The sequence below is a fragment of the Ostrinia nubilalis genome, chromosome 16, assembly GCF_963855985.1.
Source record: "Ostrinia nubilalis chromosome 16, ilOstNubi1.1, whole genome shotgun sequence".
NCBI classification, from domain to species: domain Eukaryota; kingdom Metazoa; phylum Arthropoda; class Insecta; order Lepidoptera; family Crambidae; genus Ostrinia; species Ostrinia nubilalis.
This window is the reverse complement of record NC_087103.1, coordinates 13,995,874-14,010,929: the sequence shown is the minus strand read 5'-3', so window position 1 is coordinate 14,010,929 and position 15,056 is coordinate 13,995,874. Positions and strand designations below refer to the sequence as shown.

At 37.7% G+C, this 15,056-nt stretch overlaps 2 protein-coding genes across 2 annotated transcripts in view; both read right to left on the bottom strand.

The window, feature by feature from the left end:
• LOC135079451 (mucin-2-like) overlaps positions 1–1,493 on the bottom strand; it is an 83,786-nt gene extending 82,293 nt beyond the window's left edge. Inside the window, exon 1 of the mRNA XM_063974115.1 lies at positions 1,326–1,493. The gene's annotated coding sequence lies outside the window, so the exon portion shown is untranslated. The remainder of the gene's footprint in view (positions 1–1,325) is intronic.
• A 10,822-nt stretch (positions 1,494–12,315) lies between these two features.
• The window catches only part of LOC135079572 (bumetanide-sensitive sodium-(potassium)-chloride cotransporter-like), a 43,793-nt gene continuing 41,052 nt past the window's right edge, over positions 12,316–15,056 (bottom strand). Inside the window, exon 25 of the mRNA XM_063974224.1 lies at positions 12,316–14,690. Within this exon, the coding sequence (XP_063830294.1) occupies positions 14,443–14,690 (248 nt within the window). The 3' untranslated portion in view covers positions 12,316–14,442. The remainder of the gene's footprint in view (positions 14,691–15,056) is intronic.

The window sequence follows — 15,056 nt, the reverse complement described above, 5'->3', positions numbered from 1 at the left end:
TTAATTACAACGATTTGCGTGAATAATATCGTTTTGTTAATCAACTAATTAATTAATAATTTATCATCGTTCGCTTGGAAGAAAACTTAACTTCCGTTTAAAAATAAACGAATAACAATTACAGAAAGAGTGAGTAAAAGGATATCGTTAAACTAGGTAGTTTAATTGCATAATAATGATTGTATAAAGAACACTAATAATATAATTAACTCAGTAATGACTATTCAAAGCACTTTTGTTATTTATTATCTTTATAATGGTGATAAATGTTCTCGATGTCACTGAACTTGTATTTTACTTGACTAATATTATAACTGTCTTATTTAACTATTATATTATTATAAATAGGTACACATAATGGAAAAGTAGAGTTAACAAAACTGTGCCCTGAGTTTCAAACCTGTGACGTTTCTTCCTTGTTTTATACCAAAACTTTAGTGATGGCCTTACACAAACGTAGCGAGGCCAATTTCTAGGTCTCTAACTACTTGATTAACATTCAAATCGAGTACTTATTTAATAGAGTACTCATATTAAATCATAAATGATAAATAAATCACAGATTGATTCGACGACAAACATAGTAGTTAACACACTTAACAAAGTAATACCTTTGAACTTCTTGAACAGTCTTTATTGGGGAAATTCATACGAGTAAGTATTTTTAAAATGTTTAATCGTAAATCATGATAAAAAATATTTTCCAGTCCGAAAGACAGCAAAGAATCAACGTTCAAAATTAAAAATAATCATTGTCTGACGAACCAATATTTAACAACAATAAAAAATGGTCAACTCCAAGTTATTGTTACTTTCAACAACATTAACTTATTTGCTATGGCGCGAAATCGAACTAACGACCTTGGGCGATAGAATGGTGTCTGGTCAGTATAAAATGGCGCCAAATTAGTCTCATAATACTATCATTTAAATTTTAAAAATAACGTATATCCCTTCCAAAGCATAATAAAATAATCAAGCAATGCCTTTTTTACAAGCTTTTTTAAAATTAAATGAAATATCATTACTATGGAGCAAAGATTGAGTAAATTCTACTTAATAACTTGATTTACCACTTGTATCTTACAGAAGAAAAGCAATCACTGAGTCATCATTTAGGTACGAGTTTGCCAACATACCACAAAGTTCACAAAGCAACCGCCTATCAACTTACAAAATGCCAATTTAGTTGCCATTCAACTTGCAAAACTAATTTTACAACTACCTCCCACCGAAACTAACGTGGATTACACCATTTCCCGATCAAAACAAAAAACCCAAACAAAAGATATTGAACGAGTTAATAACAAAAAAACACTGTTTACCTCAGCTCTAGATCCTTAGTCCAAGTTTTAACACCTCACTATCACAAGTCACAGTTAAAAAGTCACACAAAATACTTTATAAGCGTAGTTATGAATATAACTCGATATTAATCACAGTGACAACGCGTGCGGAGCGGTCGGCGCGCGCGGACGGACTGAGCGAGCCGGCGTCCAGTGCCGGCCGAGATATGTAATCATTGCACATACATCTGTACTAGAAAACGTATTAAATCGCTTGGATGCTGTGTTTGCCAATAAATTACTGGCAGCCTTGATACGGCAGAGAGCACACGATCGCCTCTAGTCTATGGACGAGTGCGCTTGCCCACCTAATTCAGCAAATGATACATCTGCAGCCGATTGGAAAATGTATTGCGCTCGCTGAGATATTTTGTGTAAGGATATAAATGAATGTGTTGTTCCACTTTGAAATAATGTTGTAGAAATTGTGTTAATATTTATTGTTATCGACCTAGTAACTTTTATAATTGGACTTTTATAATGGTCAGGAGTTTGAAAGCGTCTTCCAATGCAGCGGTGAACAGTTTCGGAGATATAACATCTCCCTGCCTAACGCCTCGCTGCAGTGGAATCGCCCTCGTGCTCTGCTCCTGTACTCGGACCGACATGGTGGCGTTTTTGTACAAGCACTTCAGCACCTCGATATACCGATAGTCAATACGGCACCGCTGGAGAGATTGTAACACTGCCCAAGTCTCAATCGAATCGAAGGCCTTCTCATAGTCCACGAACGCCAAGCATAGTGGCAAGTTATACTCCTCAGTCTTCTGTATAACCTGCCGCAGCGTATGGATGTGGTCTATGGTACTATAGCCTTTTCGGAATCCGGCTTGTTCGGGAGGCTGGAAGTCATCGAACCTACGCGCGAGACGGTTCGTGATGACTCTCGAAAACAGTTTGTAGACATGACTCAGAAGCGAACGAAACGAAGCTTATGTCGAATGTCCATGTTACGCCCTACCCAGTTTCAGTTGGGAGCTCAATTCTCGAGATTGTCGACAAGTAGGTATGTCTACCTCGGACAAACGATCCAGCTAGGTAGGTCCAATTTCGAGAAGGAGGTCAATCGTCGAATCCAACTCGGCTGGGCAGCGTTCGGGAAACTACGCAACATCTTTTCGTCCAAATTACCTCAATGCCTGAAGACTAGAGTGTATAACCAATGTGTGTTACCAGTGATAACTTATGGCTCGGAAACGTGGCCTCTCACTATAGGCCTTATACAGAAGCTCAAAGTTGCACAGCGTGCTATGGAGAGGGCTATGCTTGGTGTTTCTTTGCGAGATCGAATCAGAAATGAGGAGATCCGTAAACGAACCAAAGTCGCTGACATAGCCCGACGGATTAGCAAACTGAAGTGGCAATGGGCAGGGCACATAGTACGCAGAACTGACGGCCGATGGGGCAGAAAGGTTCTGGAATGGAGGCCGCGTACCGGAAAACGCAGCGTGGGACGTCCACCTACAAGGTGGACCGACGACATCGTAAAGGTAGCAGGGAAGCGCTGGACGCAGGCCGCTACCAATCGATCAACATGGAAAGCATTGGGGGAGGCCTATGTTCAGCAGTGGACGTCCTATGGCTGAAATGATGATGATGATGATGATGAACTTTTATAATAAATTAGTGCAATAAATAATAACTTCTAGCGAGCGCTCTTTTAAGAATTATGTACAAAGAAGATTCACAGTTACTCATAAATAGAAAGCTAAGGTTTTAGCTGAAAAACTTAACAGATCAAAACTAGCTTGTGACGTCACACACAGCTGCAGCTTCGCAAATATTATTTTTTGCTTCTTGCGATTTGCACAATAACTAAGTATATTCCGATAATAATAATCCATCATTATTAACCATACATTTTAAAAAATAAAACCAAACTTTTAAAAATAACGCTTTACTTTCCCGCCAAAAAATCTGCCAACTTTTATCATGAATTTTTATTCTTGGAAATCACTTTAAAAACCCATTCCCTAATTAACAATTGTCAGTAAGTACTACTTAACATGTAATATTTGACAAGTATGCTACTTACGAGTACCTATAGGTATGTGGTTCGCCTAGAAATAGGTAGAGCCCTAACTAAATTGATGAAGTAGATAAGTAACCAATAAAATTGTGTAAACTAGCTGTCTAATAAACTGAAGGCAGTCTAATGACAGCATCCTGCTAAGTGCGCTGTGAGAAACTATCTCGCAACAGGAAAAAGCTCTAGCAATTTAATATTGTCGGCTTGAACCATTAAATTGTTAAGTCCAATATGTATTAATGTAGCAATCGAAGAAAGATCTAAAATAGAGATATAATTAACTTGATTGCATTATTAGCTTTGCTTGATTGATCTAGGTCCGCAGAAAAAGTCAACAATCGTTTACGAAAGCGATTCTGTAAATGTAGAGTATTGAATTGTACAGAGGACGATACATTCGTTAAGAGATCTCACTTAGGAACGAAGCGAACACGAAATCGAATCAAATATTTTTAGGTTATTAATCGAATCAATGTAGAGTGCCAGATTGGCTACCGGAGAATATGTAAATTAAAAAGTAGATGAGGTGAAATTTTCTCTCATAAATATGAGCTTCTCTCATGGAAAGCCTTTGGCAGTTTACCTAACAGGGTGACGCGACCTATTCCTTGAAGGGATTTTAATACACTAGAGGTCAATAGCGCAACAAATGGATGGTTACTAAAAGTTTCCAAAAAGTTACAAAAGTAATTTTTTATCTGTTTAAAAATAAATCAGCCTAAGAGCGCTGCAGGACAAAATTTTCAGTTTAAGCTGTAGCTCAGATGGAAAAGAGCAGTCGCCCGGCAAGCGAAAGGTCGTTGAAAGGTTTCAAGTTATTTTAAAAATATTTAGATCGAGAGGCGACTCTTCGACAGTTTTTTTTAATAACTAGTTTCACATTTCACTCTCAATATTCACTAATTCTTATTCTTATATTATATTCTTTTTATTCTATTAAATCAACTAAAATGATATTAATTGTGTGATTGACCGAACAACCTCCTCAAAACAAAAGTCCCTCGCGTGAAGGAATCCCAGCCAACGCTCTGAATAAAACATTAAACGATTATCAAATATTGACGCAAAAACAGACCCGGCCTGTCGCACAGCTGAAGGTGAAAACGATTAGTAACATCTGCTTTACAGGCAATTACAGTTAGATAATAATTGACTCTACCACAGGACTCTTTAGTATCATACATGTATGAAATCTGTATCAAAACTAGCTATTTTATAAAACCCTAGTCAGGAATGAGGTCCGTTAATTTGAAAGTTATGCATGGTATGGCGCAGCACACCAATATTTCTTACGTGCTGGACTGGGAGAAAAAGAAAAGAATGTGATATACTAAACTTATACCTGAGGCATCGAAGAGGCTGATTATGGGGTAAAAGGCGCTTTGGGTACCAGCACACAAATCATGCACGAGAGCATTCCCAAAAAAAGTTGCCTACTAAGTAACGTATAAAATAAGCCGACATTTTGGTTTTTTCACAAAGTCTTTGTTCCACGAATTAACTATCAGGTTTTATCATAAGTAATATGGGTTACAGAAATATTATACTACTAGCTTTCCGCCCGTGGCTTCGCCCGGGTGGAATTTTGTCTGTCACAGAAAAACTTTATCGCGCGCGCCCCTGTTTCAAAAACCGGGATAAAAACTATCATATGTCCTTTCCCGGGACTCAAACTATGTCCCTGCCCAATTTCATCAAAATTGGTTCAGTGGTTTGAAGTGGTGGTGTGAAGTTACTTTCGCATTTATAATATTAGTATAGATAATCAGGATTGAAACGGTGCGTCATGTAATCAATTCTCAATATTGTATTGAACTCTTCCATTTGTCACTGACGCTATGTTACAAAATGAATTCTTATCGGATTAAACTATTAAACCGATAGAAATTATGCCGTTCAGATAATCTAAAGGGCACGCAAATTCCCCTTAGTTGCCCAAAAATTCAATACACCATGGTCAAACTGTCACCACGACTGTTGACCAAGCACGGAAGTGTATACCATCGTGCCCAATGCAAATCGCATCACTAATGCTAATGCGAAAGATATTATCTAACAGCAGTAACAAAACGATGGCACAATGCTTCACAACAGTTCGAGATGTGCCGAAGAAATTAACATTATCATCGTAAAACACATCGCATCATACAGTGGTAGAGACTAAATGATTAGGTTTTTTATTGGTAAGCTGTATCCTGACTGCACAATAGTAGGGGGAAAGAAAGTAGAGAATACTCAACCCCGCCCGCTATAATAAGTACCTAGGTACTTCAACATACACTCGACATCAAATAAATCGCACCTCCCGCGACAAGCATTTTCAAACGTATGCATCCCCACTTCCCACCAATATTGGAACCATTTAAAAGCCTAGTTCTAACCTTAATTTCATTAAAGGAAAGGTTTTTACCCAGGGCCGGATCGTGAATTTATGGGGCCCTGGGCTGAAACTACTTGGGGGCCTATCTTAATACTCAACTAATAGCCATGCCAAAAAACTGTTTCTATAATGATATGTTATTCTTATACATACAGTGTGAGTCACGATAAAGTGCACATATGAAAATAGGTGAAAATAGACCTATTTTTATCGTCAAAAAAGAGGTCAAAATTTTTTTGAGATTTTTTTTTTAATTTTTTTCTGCCAATTACTTCTTGTAATGAATACGTAATAACTTTTAAACTAAGAGGTATATCCTGATAAAATAAAAAACAGTAATAATGCTAAATAACAGGCGATACTAAAAAATACATAAAATACCCAGAAAATGCCAACAAATAATAAAAAAAATATACTTTTTGAAAAAAAAATCTGCTTTTAAATTCGTGTTTTTTTGGTTATTTGATAAATTTCTCCAAAAAATGCCCCCATAACAGGTGGTTTTTATTACTTTGTATTATTTTCTATCGTATTAATTTGGTAAAACCAAAAATCGGAAGTCTCTATTCCTATCATCATCATATATCCATTCCATCACATTTGCTATGATCGTTTGAACAAAGGCCTGCCACCACATTATTCTCCGCTACAGGTAGAGACAATTTTAATTTTAACTAAAATGCTTATTTTACTTCGAAATCTTTTGTTTTTATTTGAAATGTAACTTGTTTTTATCAAAATTACAAATCTAGAGCCACTTTCAGTTTCGTTGTTAACGAAGCGTTGAATGGAGCGCCCGGAGAGGCTTAGTTCAAACGATCATTGCAAACGTTGTGATAGGGATAGAGACATGCGATTTTTAGTTTTACAAAGGTAATATGATAAAGAATAACACAAAGTAATAAAAAAAACCTATTATGGGGGCATTATTTGGAGAAATTTATTAAATAACCAAAAAAAAACACGAATTAAAATGCAGATTTTTCTCAAAAAGTACCATTTTTTTATTATTTGTTGCCATTTTCTGAGTATTTTATGTATTTTTTTAGTATATCGCATTATTACTGTTTTTATTTTATCAGGATATACCTCTTAGTTTAAAAGTTATTACGTTTTCTTTACAAGAAGTAATTGGAAGAAAAAAAAAATCTCAAAAGTGCTGGTCTAAAATCAAAAGTGCCGGCCAAAAAACAAAAGTGCTGTATTCTGATAGAACACGTCCACCTTAGCATTTGTTACTATGGCACCAAAGCTGTAGCACCACTGTGCATCGTAGTATTTGAGTTCTAAAAGTCTGTCTTTTTAACATTTACGATTAAACTATTTTTTATTTACTAAAGCAAATGAAGTATCTTGCCGAAACATGGCGTTTTTAATATGTTTTGGTTAACACGATGTACTTATTGGCGCTCATATACACTGCATACCCAAAAAAATGCACCATGAGTACCTACAAACAATAAAAAGGAATGTTAAAAGTAGACTAGACTAGTGACTGAGTTTCTTGCGCTGCTTCTTCTCAGCACTGGCCCATTTATTGTCCCGAAGCAGTGGTAGGGTTAATATTGGGACGTGTAAAAGTGCTTTCCAAAAGCCTATTTGCAAAAATAAATGAATTTTATTGAATTTTAATTTTAGACGCGGCTTATCACTTCTAGGAATTAAACCAATAGCCTTACCCTACCGTCATACAATGGGCACACCGCCGCACCGCACCACAACAACCCTTTTTTTACGGGTAAAAATGCGTTGAATCGCATACCTACCCTGCGGGGACAGGGTCTGAAGGACGAGCCATGCCCAATAAAAGACCCCGGTACTCCGGTAAGTGGCAGGAAACTGTGGAGTTCCGGACAAAGCCTTCTCTACCACAGCCCCTCCTGGCCCTACAAGCCCGGAGCACATAATAAGCAGCGGAGAACTTGGACCGAGCACACTTTGGCCTAATGGCCCCCTTCACCGCAGCGGAAACAGTCCACTGCGGTCAATGCCAGCGGCGCACTTGAAGGTCGTGTGTCCAGTGCCCTAACAGGCGACACACCCTTCAACAGTGTTACATGACAGGACTAGGAGTTTAGTGGCCGACTGACTTGGCTTGAACCGGAGACCGACCACACACCCCTCCCTCAACCCTTCACCGCTGGTCTCGCGTGCGTCGTTCCCTGTCGGTTTATTTCTATAGTACCGAGAGCGAAGTTGCCGTGTGTGTTCTCTCAGAATACAGCACATTATTTTTTGGCCAGCACTTTTTGATTATGCACCAAAAATATATGAAACGTGGATGACTTTGATCTCAAATACTGCGACGCACAGTGGTGCTACAGCTTTGGTGCCATAGTAACAAATGCTAAGGCCAATAAAAAAAAGTGCTGTATTCTGACAGAATACGTCCCACTTTTTTATATTGACCGACACTTTTGATTTTGAACAAAAAATGTATAAATCGTAGATGAATTTTAGATCTCAAAAACTCGACGCACACTGGTGCTACAGCTTTGGTTTTACTGGCCGACACTTTTGATTTTGAACAAAAAATGTATGAATCGCCGATGACTTTTAGATCTCAAATACTCGACGCACAGTGGTGCTATAGTAACAAATGCTAAGGCAGACGTATTCTGTCAGTATACCTACAGCACGTTTTTTTGTTGGCCGGCACTTTTGATTTTGGACCAAAAATATATGAAACGTTTTTAATCAATATTTTCTTATGACGTTGTCAACGTTGTAAACCGACTTTACAGACAACTATTTTTTTTTTTTTCAAATTATGGCCTACTTTTTAGCGGGATCTGGGGGCCCCTTGTAACCCCGGGGCCCTGGGCTGCAGCCCAATCAGCCCATAGGTAGATCCGGCCCTGTTTTTACCCCAAAAATGTGTCTTTAGAAGGATCCAGAGTCACTTCTTCAAAAAATAGGTAGTTACGCTAGAGCCAACTTTTATGGCTATAAAACTGTTAAGTTGGGATTAATCGCTATCTATCTGTTAAAGAGGACACGTGTGATCATTATTTGGTTTTATAACCATAAAAATTGGTCTAATTGATCCCATAGGTGGGCCCAAAGTGAGGTATTTTTTCAAGTCACATTTATGGTATATGTTAATCATTTATTAAGAAATTAAATGTGTTTTTCTTTAAGGATATTTATTGGGCTTTCAAATAACACCAATATTGTTGGGGTACCATGATTGAGTCAGAAGGAAATCGTTAAAGTTCGCGTCGCGGAAGGTGCGGTTTATTTGATGTTGAGTATATTAGGACGCAAGTCCAGAGTAAACTGGTTACATTAGATACTTTGAGGACGTCCCTCACTGATGAGGATCGCGACCACAGATAGTGTTCCTCCACAGACTGCTGTCATAAGCTGTGTGGACCGCACGATGCAAACTCCCGCCCACCGTCTTCCTCACTGCGTCCGACCATCTCGTCGGTGCCCTGCCCCGAGCACGTTTCATAGGTCGACATTTTACATTATAGGTATTGGCTCTGGCTCATATTTACAATCTCATCCAAACGATGCAGAAACGATACTATTTACTGAGCGAGCCCGTGAATCGATCGTGGCTTCAAAGTCTTGACCTATTAATTTTGTATGAATTTGGGAACAAGGTATTAGGCAGGAAATTCCATTTGTGCTGTGCGCAGGGGGTATGTCTAGGCGGTCTATAAATTGTGATTGTAGCTGGAATGGTGATGGTAGCGTAATCAGAAGCTAATTAAATCGTAGATAAACCAACTAAATTCAATCAGAGTAACGAACTAAGAATTATGCGAAACGAAACGTCGACAAAAATGGCGAGACACTTTCATTGTAATACACGGTTGGCTGGCACGCTATCCAGCAGATAAACTATTGGGTATTGACAACGTGTGGCTAATTACCAATAATGCCACGCTCTGACTCAGATGATTCCGAAAAAAGAAATTAAGTGCGATAAATTCGTGAATGCAATATAGACATTTTGCTGAATATAAATTTTCCTAAAAATATGTTGCTGCTGTACTGATGACGATAAAAATTACATGATAAGTTTGAACATATCAAAAGCTGCATAATTAATACTGCCTAATTACAGTACTTCTAAATGTGAAAGTGATTCTGAATATAATCCGACTTTAAACTCAAGGTTAACAAAAGTAAATGCTGACGCCATTCTCTAACACTTAATTTTACTATTAATGAAACAGAAAAATTACATTCGCTACAATTGACAAATTGTTAGGTATACGAGTACAACTTGTTTTCACTGGTCACTATTTCAACAAGTCAAAACAAACAAAAACTAAAAAGCAATTTCATCAACGGACCGGTGGGTACCTCTATTACCGTAATATTTTCATGTCACTGACTCAAGATAAGTGATTAGTAGTAAACAAGTCGGTGTACATTAGAAACCCATTAAACGAAAGTGATGATCATGCTGAATTACAGCAAAAAGTAAGCACAAAAACAAGCTTACTTAGAACATAATAATTTGTAATCACTTTCGTTGCAGACTCTCATTACGTAGAGGTTATTATGTAAATACGATAATTTATAAATCATTAGCCTTATTAAATAACATAAAATGCAACTTCAGTAAAAAGATTCCTCTGGATTCTACCTAGATCTTTTGCTATAATTTTATTGTTCGTTTTTATCGTATTTAAATAAATAAAATGTACAGGAAGGAAACTTTAAAAACTAAGTCATTAATAAAGAAAAATACTTTTATAAATCGCATTCAAATTCATTTATTCACACATCATTTAGTATAAATTGTACAATAGTACAGTCAATTGGCTAAAAAAATAAATAATTGGAAAGTTCATACAATAAATAAAAGATTGACGAAAATAAATCAATCATGATTCTTGACTGCGATTGTACGCAATATAAGTTAGAGTTACTAGTCTTTAGGTAGGTACTCGTTCACTATCATTTTTTCACTGGTAAAAATAAGTATGAAAATACATTTCCGTCTTGCAAGTCAAATAAATAAAAACAAGAAATTTGTACATGGTAACATCACTCGCAAAATGTGCATTTACAATTCTCACATTATCACACAACTAAAATTAAGTTAATCTACATTAATTTCATAAAAGTACTTTTACGTACAACAGATTTTAACATAATCAACGTGCCTAACGTGAAAATGAATGAAAACTAGTAAAATTCATTCGTTAAAAATCCATTACAAATAATAAGTAGGTATAAAAACTGAAAATGGTTCAAAAACCGTGAATACTGAATTTGAAATTCTTGGGTTGAGATTCTTTTGAGACTAAATATTTAGGATTTCATTATATTCGTATCAAATCCATAATGTATACCTATAAAATGTTACAAAATTACATATAAATCGCATCTAAAACTTTATATAAACGCCTAAGGCACCAATTACAAGCATTTTACAGATCAAAATTGTAAATAAGTAACAATGGTTACGAAATATAAGGCGTATTAATGTAAAACTTCTATAAAAAGTTCATTGTAAATTGTTTATAAAAGGGGTGTCATTTATTTAAGAACTGTCTCTGTATTTTCACACGCGTTAAAATCATTTTTCAGATCAGAGCCTTAGTTTTCATATTTACATAACTTTCCACTCAACCAAAATCTCATTTGTATGAGATTGCTTGCAATATAGGGGTCAAACTACATTGCAAGATCCACATAATTAATATAAAGAAAATATACTCTATATTTTAAGTTACGTGATGTGACATTTAAAATAAATAAAATACGAATTCACTCAGTACTTTCTGAGCCTATAAATATACAAACATGCAGACATGCGCAAAGTTTTTGATTTAATAGGTCTATACGCATATCTTTTTTGATGCCGTCAGCACCAACACCTGGTAAACATTTTTGCTGTCGACGATACTACAGAGTTCGTTCGAGAAATATTTGATTAATATTAAAATTCGCTACCGACAATCAATTAACATCACGCAAGTTTTTAATGAATAAACAATGCATTTCATCGCAGCACCTTCTAGGTGGATTACACATACTCTATGGTTATTGTACTAGAGTTCAAAATAGCATAACTGGTTATTTACTGGGATAAACATGTTAAAATTAATGTTTAATGTTATATTTAAAGTAAAACTACGTGCACTTAAAGTAAGCAATAAATAAACATCGGTGGATTAACTATTTAATTTGTACTATCACGCTGAGTGCGGAATGTTAGTAACGTAATCACAATATACATATTTAAAACTATGCCTAAGTTTTTCAACTAAGAGTTGCTATTGCAAAAAAGTGATTAGAGTAAGTAGGGGTGTTTTGTTTCATTATGGCTGTCCGATTTATATTAAGCAGATGTAGGTGATCATCAGCGTACGCTAAATTGTATAATACCGGTACGGTACGTCTAATTAAGGGTACTTTTACGAGTAGAATGTCAACGCCGCAGTTTGATTCCCTCTGATCAAAAGTACCCTGTCAGGACGCTATGGCGTGTAACTTGGCCAGGTACAGCGTCCAAGGAAGGCAAGGTACAATACATCTTTACAAGAGCTAGTAAGACAGAACGCTGACCGAACTGGATCGTGGGTGCTATTCAAAAAAAAGTTAAAAAAGACCGGTATGTGAAGCCGTCTTTAAAAATTTGCACTATTGACAAACTTAAGATGTTACGGTCTAATTATAAGTAGAACGTCAACACATCAGCGTGATTCCCCCTGGTCAGCTGTAGACTATGAACAGCGGACGCTATTGTGTGTATCCAGGCCTGGTATAGCGGCAGGGTTACTAATCAACACTAGCTAGTGAGACAGAGACTGATCGAGGTGTAATCTTCAAAAAACTAGATAAAAAAGACCGGAAAAATAAACCGTCTTTAAAAATTTGCACTATTGACAAACTTAAGATGTTACGGTCTAATTATAAGTAGAACGTCAACACAGCAGCGTGATTCCCCCTGGTCAGCCGTAGACTATGAACAGCGGACGCTATTGTGTGTATCCAGGCCTGGTATAGCGGCAGGGTTACTAATCAACACTAGCTAGTGAGACAGAGACTGATCGAGGTGTAATCTTCAAAAAACTAGATAAAAAAGACCGGAAAAATAAACCGTCTTTAAAAATTTGCAGTATTGATAAACTAAAGATGTTACGGTCTAATTATAAGTAGAACGTCAACACAGCAGCGTGATTCCTCCTGGTCAGCTGTAGACTATGAACAGCGGACGCGATTGCGTGTATCCAGGCCAGGTATAGCGGCAGGGTTACTAATCAACACTAGCTAAAGTCTGTTCGCCGAGAGTTGATAAAAAAAATATCAGAGGTTCTAAACTCATTATAAATTGCGACGCCCGCCATACAGAATGCGATAATTAAGCGACAGTCGCTATTGCAAGACATTTCATAATATTTATCAACTCTCGGCGAACAGTCTTTAGTGAGACAGACACTGATCGAGGTGTATTCTTCAAAAAACTAGATAAAAAAGACCGGAAAAATAAACCGTCTTTAAAAATTTGCAGTATTGATAAACTAAAGATGTTACGGTCTAATTATAAGTAGAACGTCAACACAGCAGCGTGATTCCTCCTGGTCAGCTGTAGACTATGAACAGCGGACGCGATTGCGTGTATCCAGGCCAGGTATAGCGGCAGGGTTACTAATCAACACTAGCTAAAGTCTGTTCGCCGAGAGTTGATAAAAAAAAATATCAGAGGTTCTAAACTCATTATAAATTGCGGCCCGCTAATTATTTTTGTCAATATAATGAAAAAGTTGGTAGATTATTTGGCCTGGCCTTTTTTTTTTGGCCTGGATTCTCGGCTCGGTTACAATTTAATTTTTAGACCACCATTTATAAGAATGTTCTAAAAATATCAATTATCTACCAAAATCTACTAAACGATTTCGTACTACTAAGTCATCGTTCTCTTTGCCTCAAATCTACCAAAAAAGTAGAAATCTACTAAAAGTGGTCACGCTGTGGCCGCCGCCGCCCGCCGGCCGGGGCGCTTGACGACAGCTGCGTGGCTCGTACCATGGTACTCAGTGCGCGTTGTGACAAACGACGCCCGCCATACAGAATGCGATAATTAAGCGACAGTCGCTATTGCAAGACATTTCATAATATTTATCAACTCTCGGCGAACAGACTTTAGTGAGACAGAGACTGATCGAGGTGTATTGTTCAAAAAACTAGACGAGCGACAAATTAAGCCGTCTTTAACAATTTGCACTATTGATAAACTTAAGATGTTACCGTTACGTTACGAATAGAACGTCAACACAGCAGCGTGATTCCCTCTGATCAGTAGTACCCTATCAGCCGCTGATGCTATAGCGTGTAGCCAGGCCAGATATAGCGGCAGGGTTACTAATCAACACTAGCTAGTGAGACAGAGACTGACCGTACAGGTGTTCAAAAAACTAGATCAAAAAGAGCGACAAATTAAGCCGTCCTTAACAATTTGCACTATTAATAGATGTTACCGTCTAATTATGAGTAGAACGTCAACACAGCAGCGTGATTCCCCCTGATCAAAAGGACCCTATCAGCAGCGGACGCTATAGCGTGTAGCCAGGCCAGATATAGCGGCAGGGTTACTAATCAACACTAGCTAGTGAGACAGAGACTGACCGTACAGGTGTTCAAAAAACTAGATCAAAAAGAGCGACAAATTAAGCCGTCCTTAACAATTTGCACTATTAATAGATGTTACCGTCTAATTATGAGTAGAACGTCAACACAGCAGCGTGGTTCCCTCTGATCAGTAGTACCCTATCAGCAGCTGACGCTATAGCGTGTAGCCAGGCCAGGTACAACGGCGGAGGCACGACGCCACGACGTCGTGGCATGGGCAGCGTGACGCAGACCAGGCGAGCGCCGGCCGATTGTGCCGCGATGAGCTCTCGTAAACGCAGGTGACGGTAGGTCCGGTCGCGGGCTGCTAAAAGGTCCGCCTCGGTTATGCCACCTGGGTGACAAAATAGGTATTAAGTCTTTATTACAAAGCACGACAGTAACACAATAACTGGCTAGTTGACACCAAAAATGTTTCTTTACGAGATCGAATCAGAAATCGGGAGATCGGTTGACAAACTAAAGTCGCTGATACAACTACGGGTTAGCGAACTAAAGTGGTAATGGGCAGGTCACATAATAGTCAAACGATTCTGAAACGTCAAGTGGCAAAAATCTGAACTAATTGCGGGTGTTTTGATGGTAGCGTCTTCCTGTAACTGGTTCAGTGTTGTCCAGCTATACACAACTGATGGCCGATGGGGCAACAAGGTTCTGGAGTGCTCGGCCAGCATAAGACATCTACCCACAAGGTGGACAG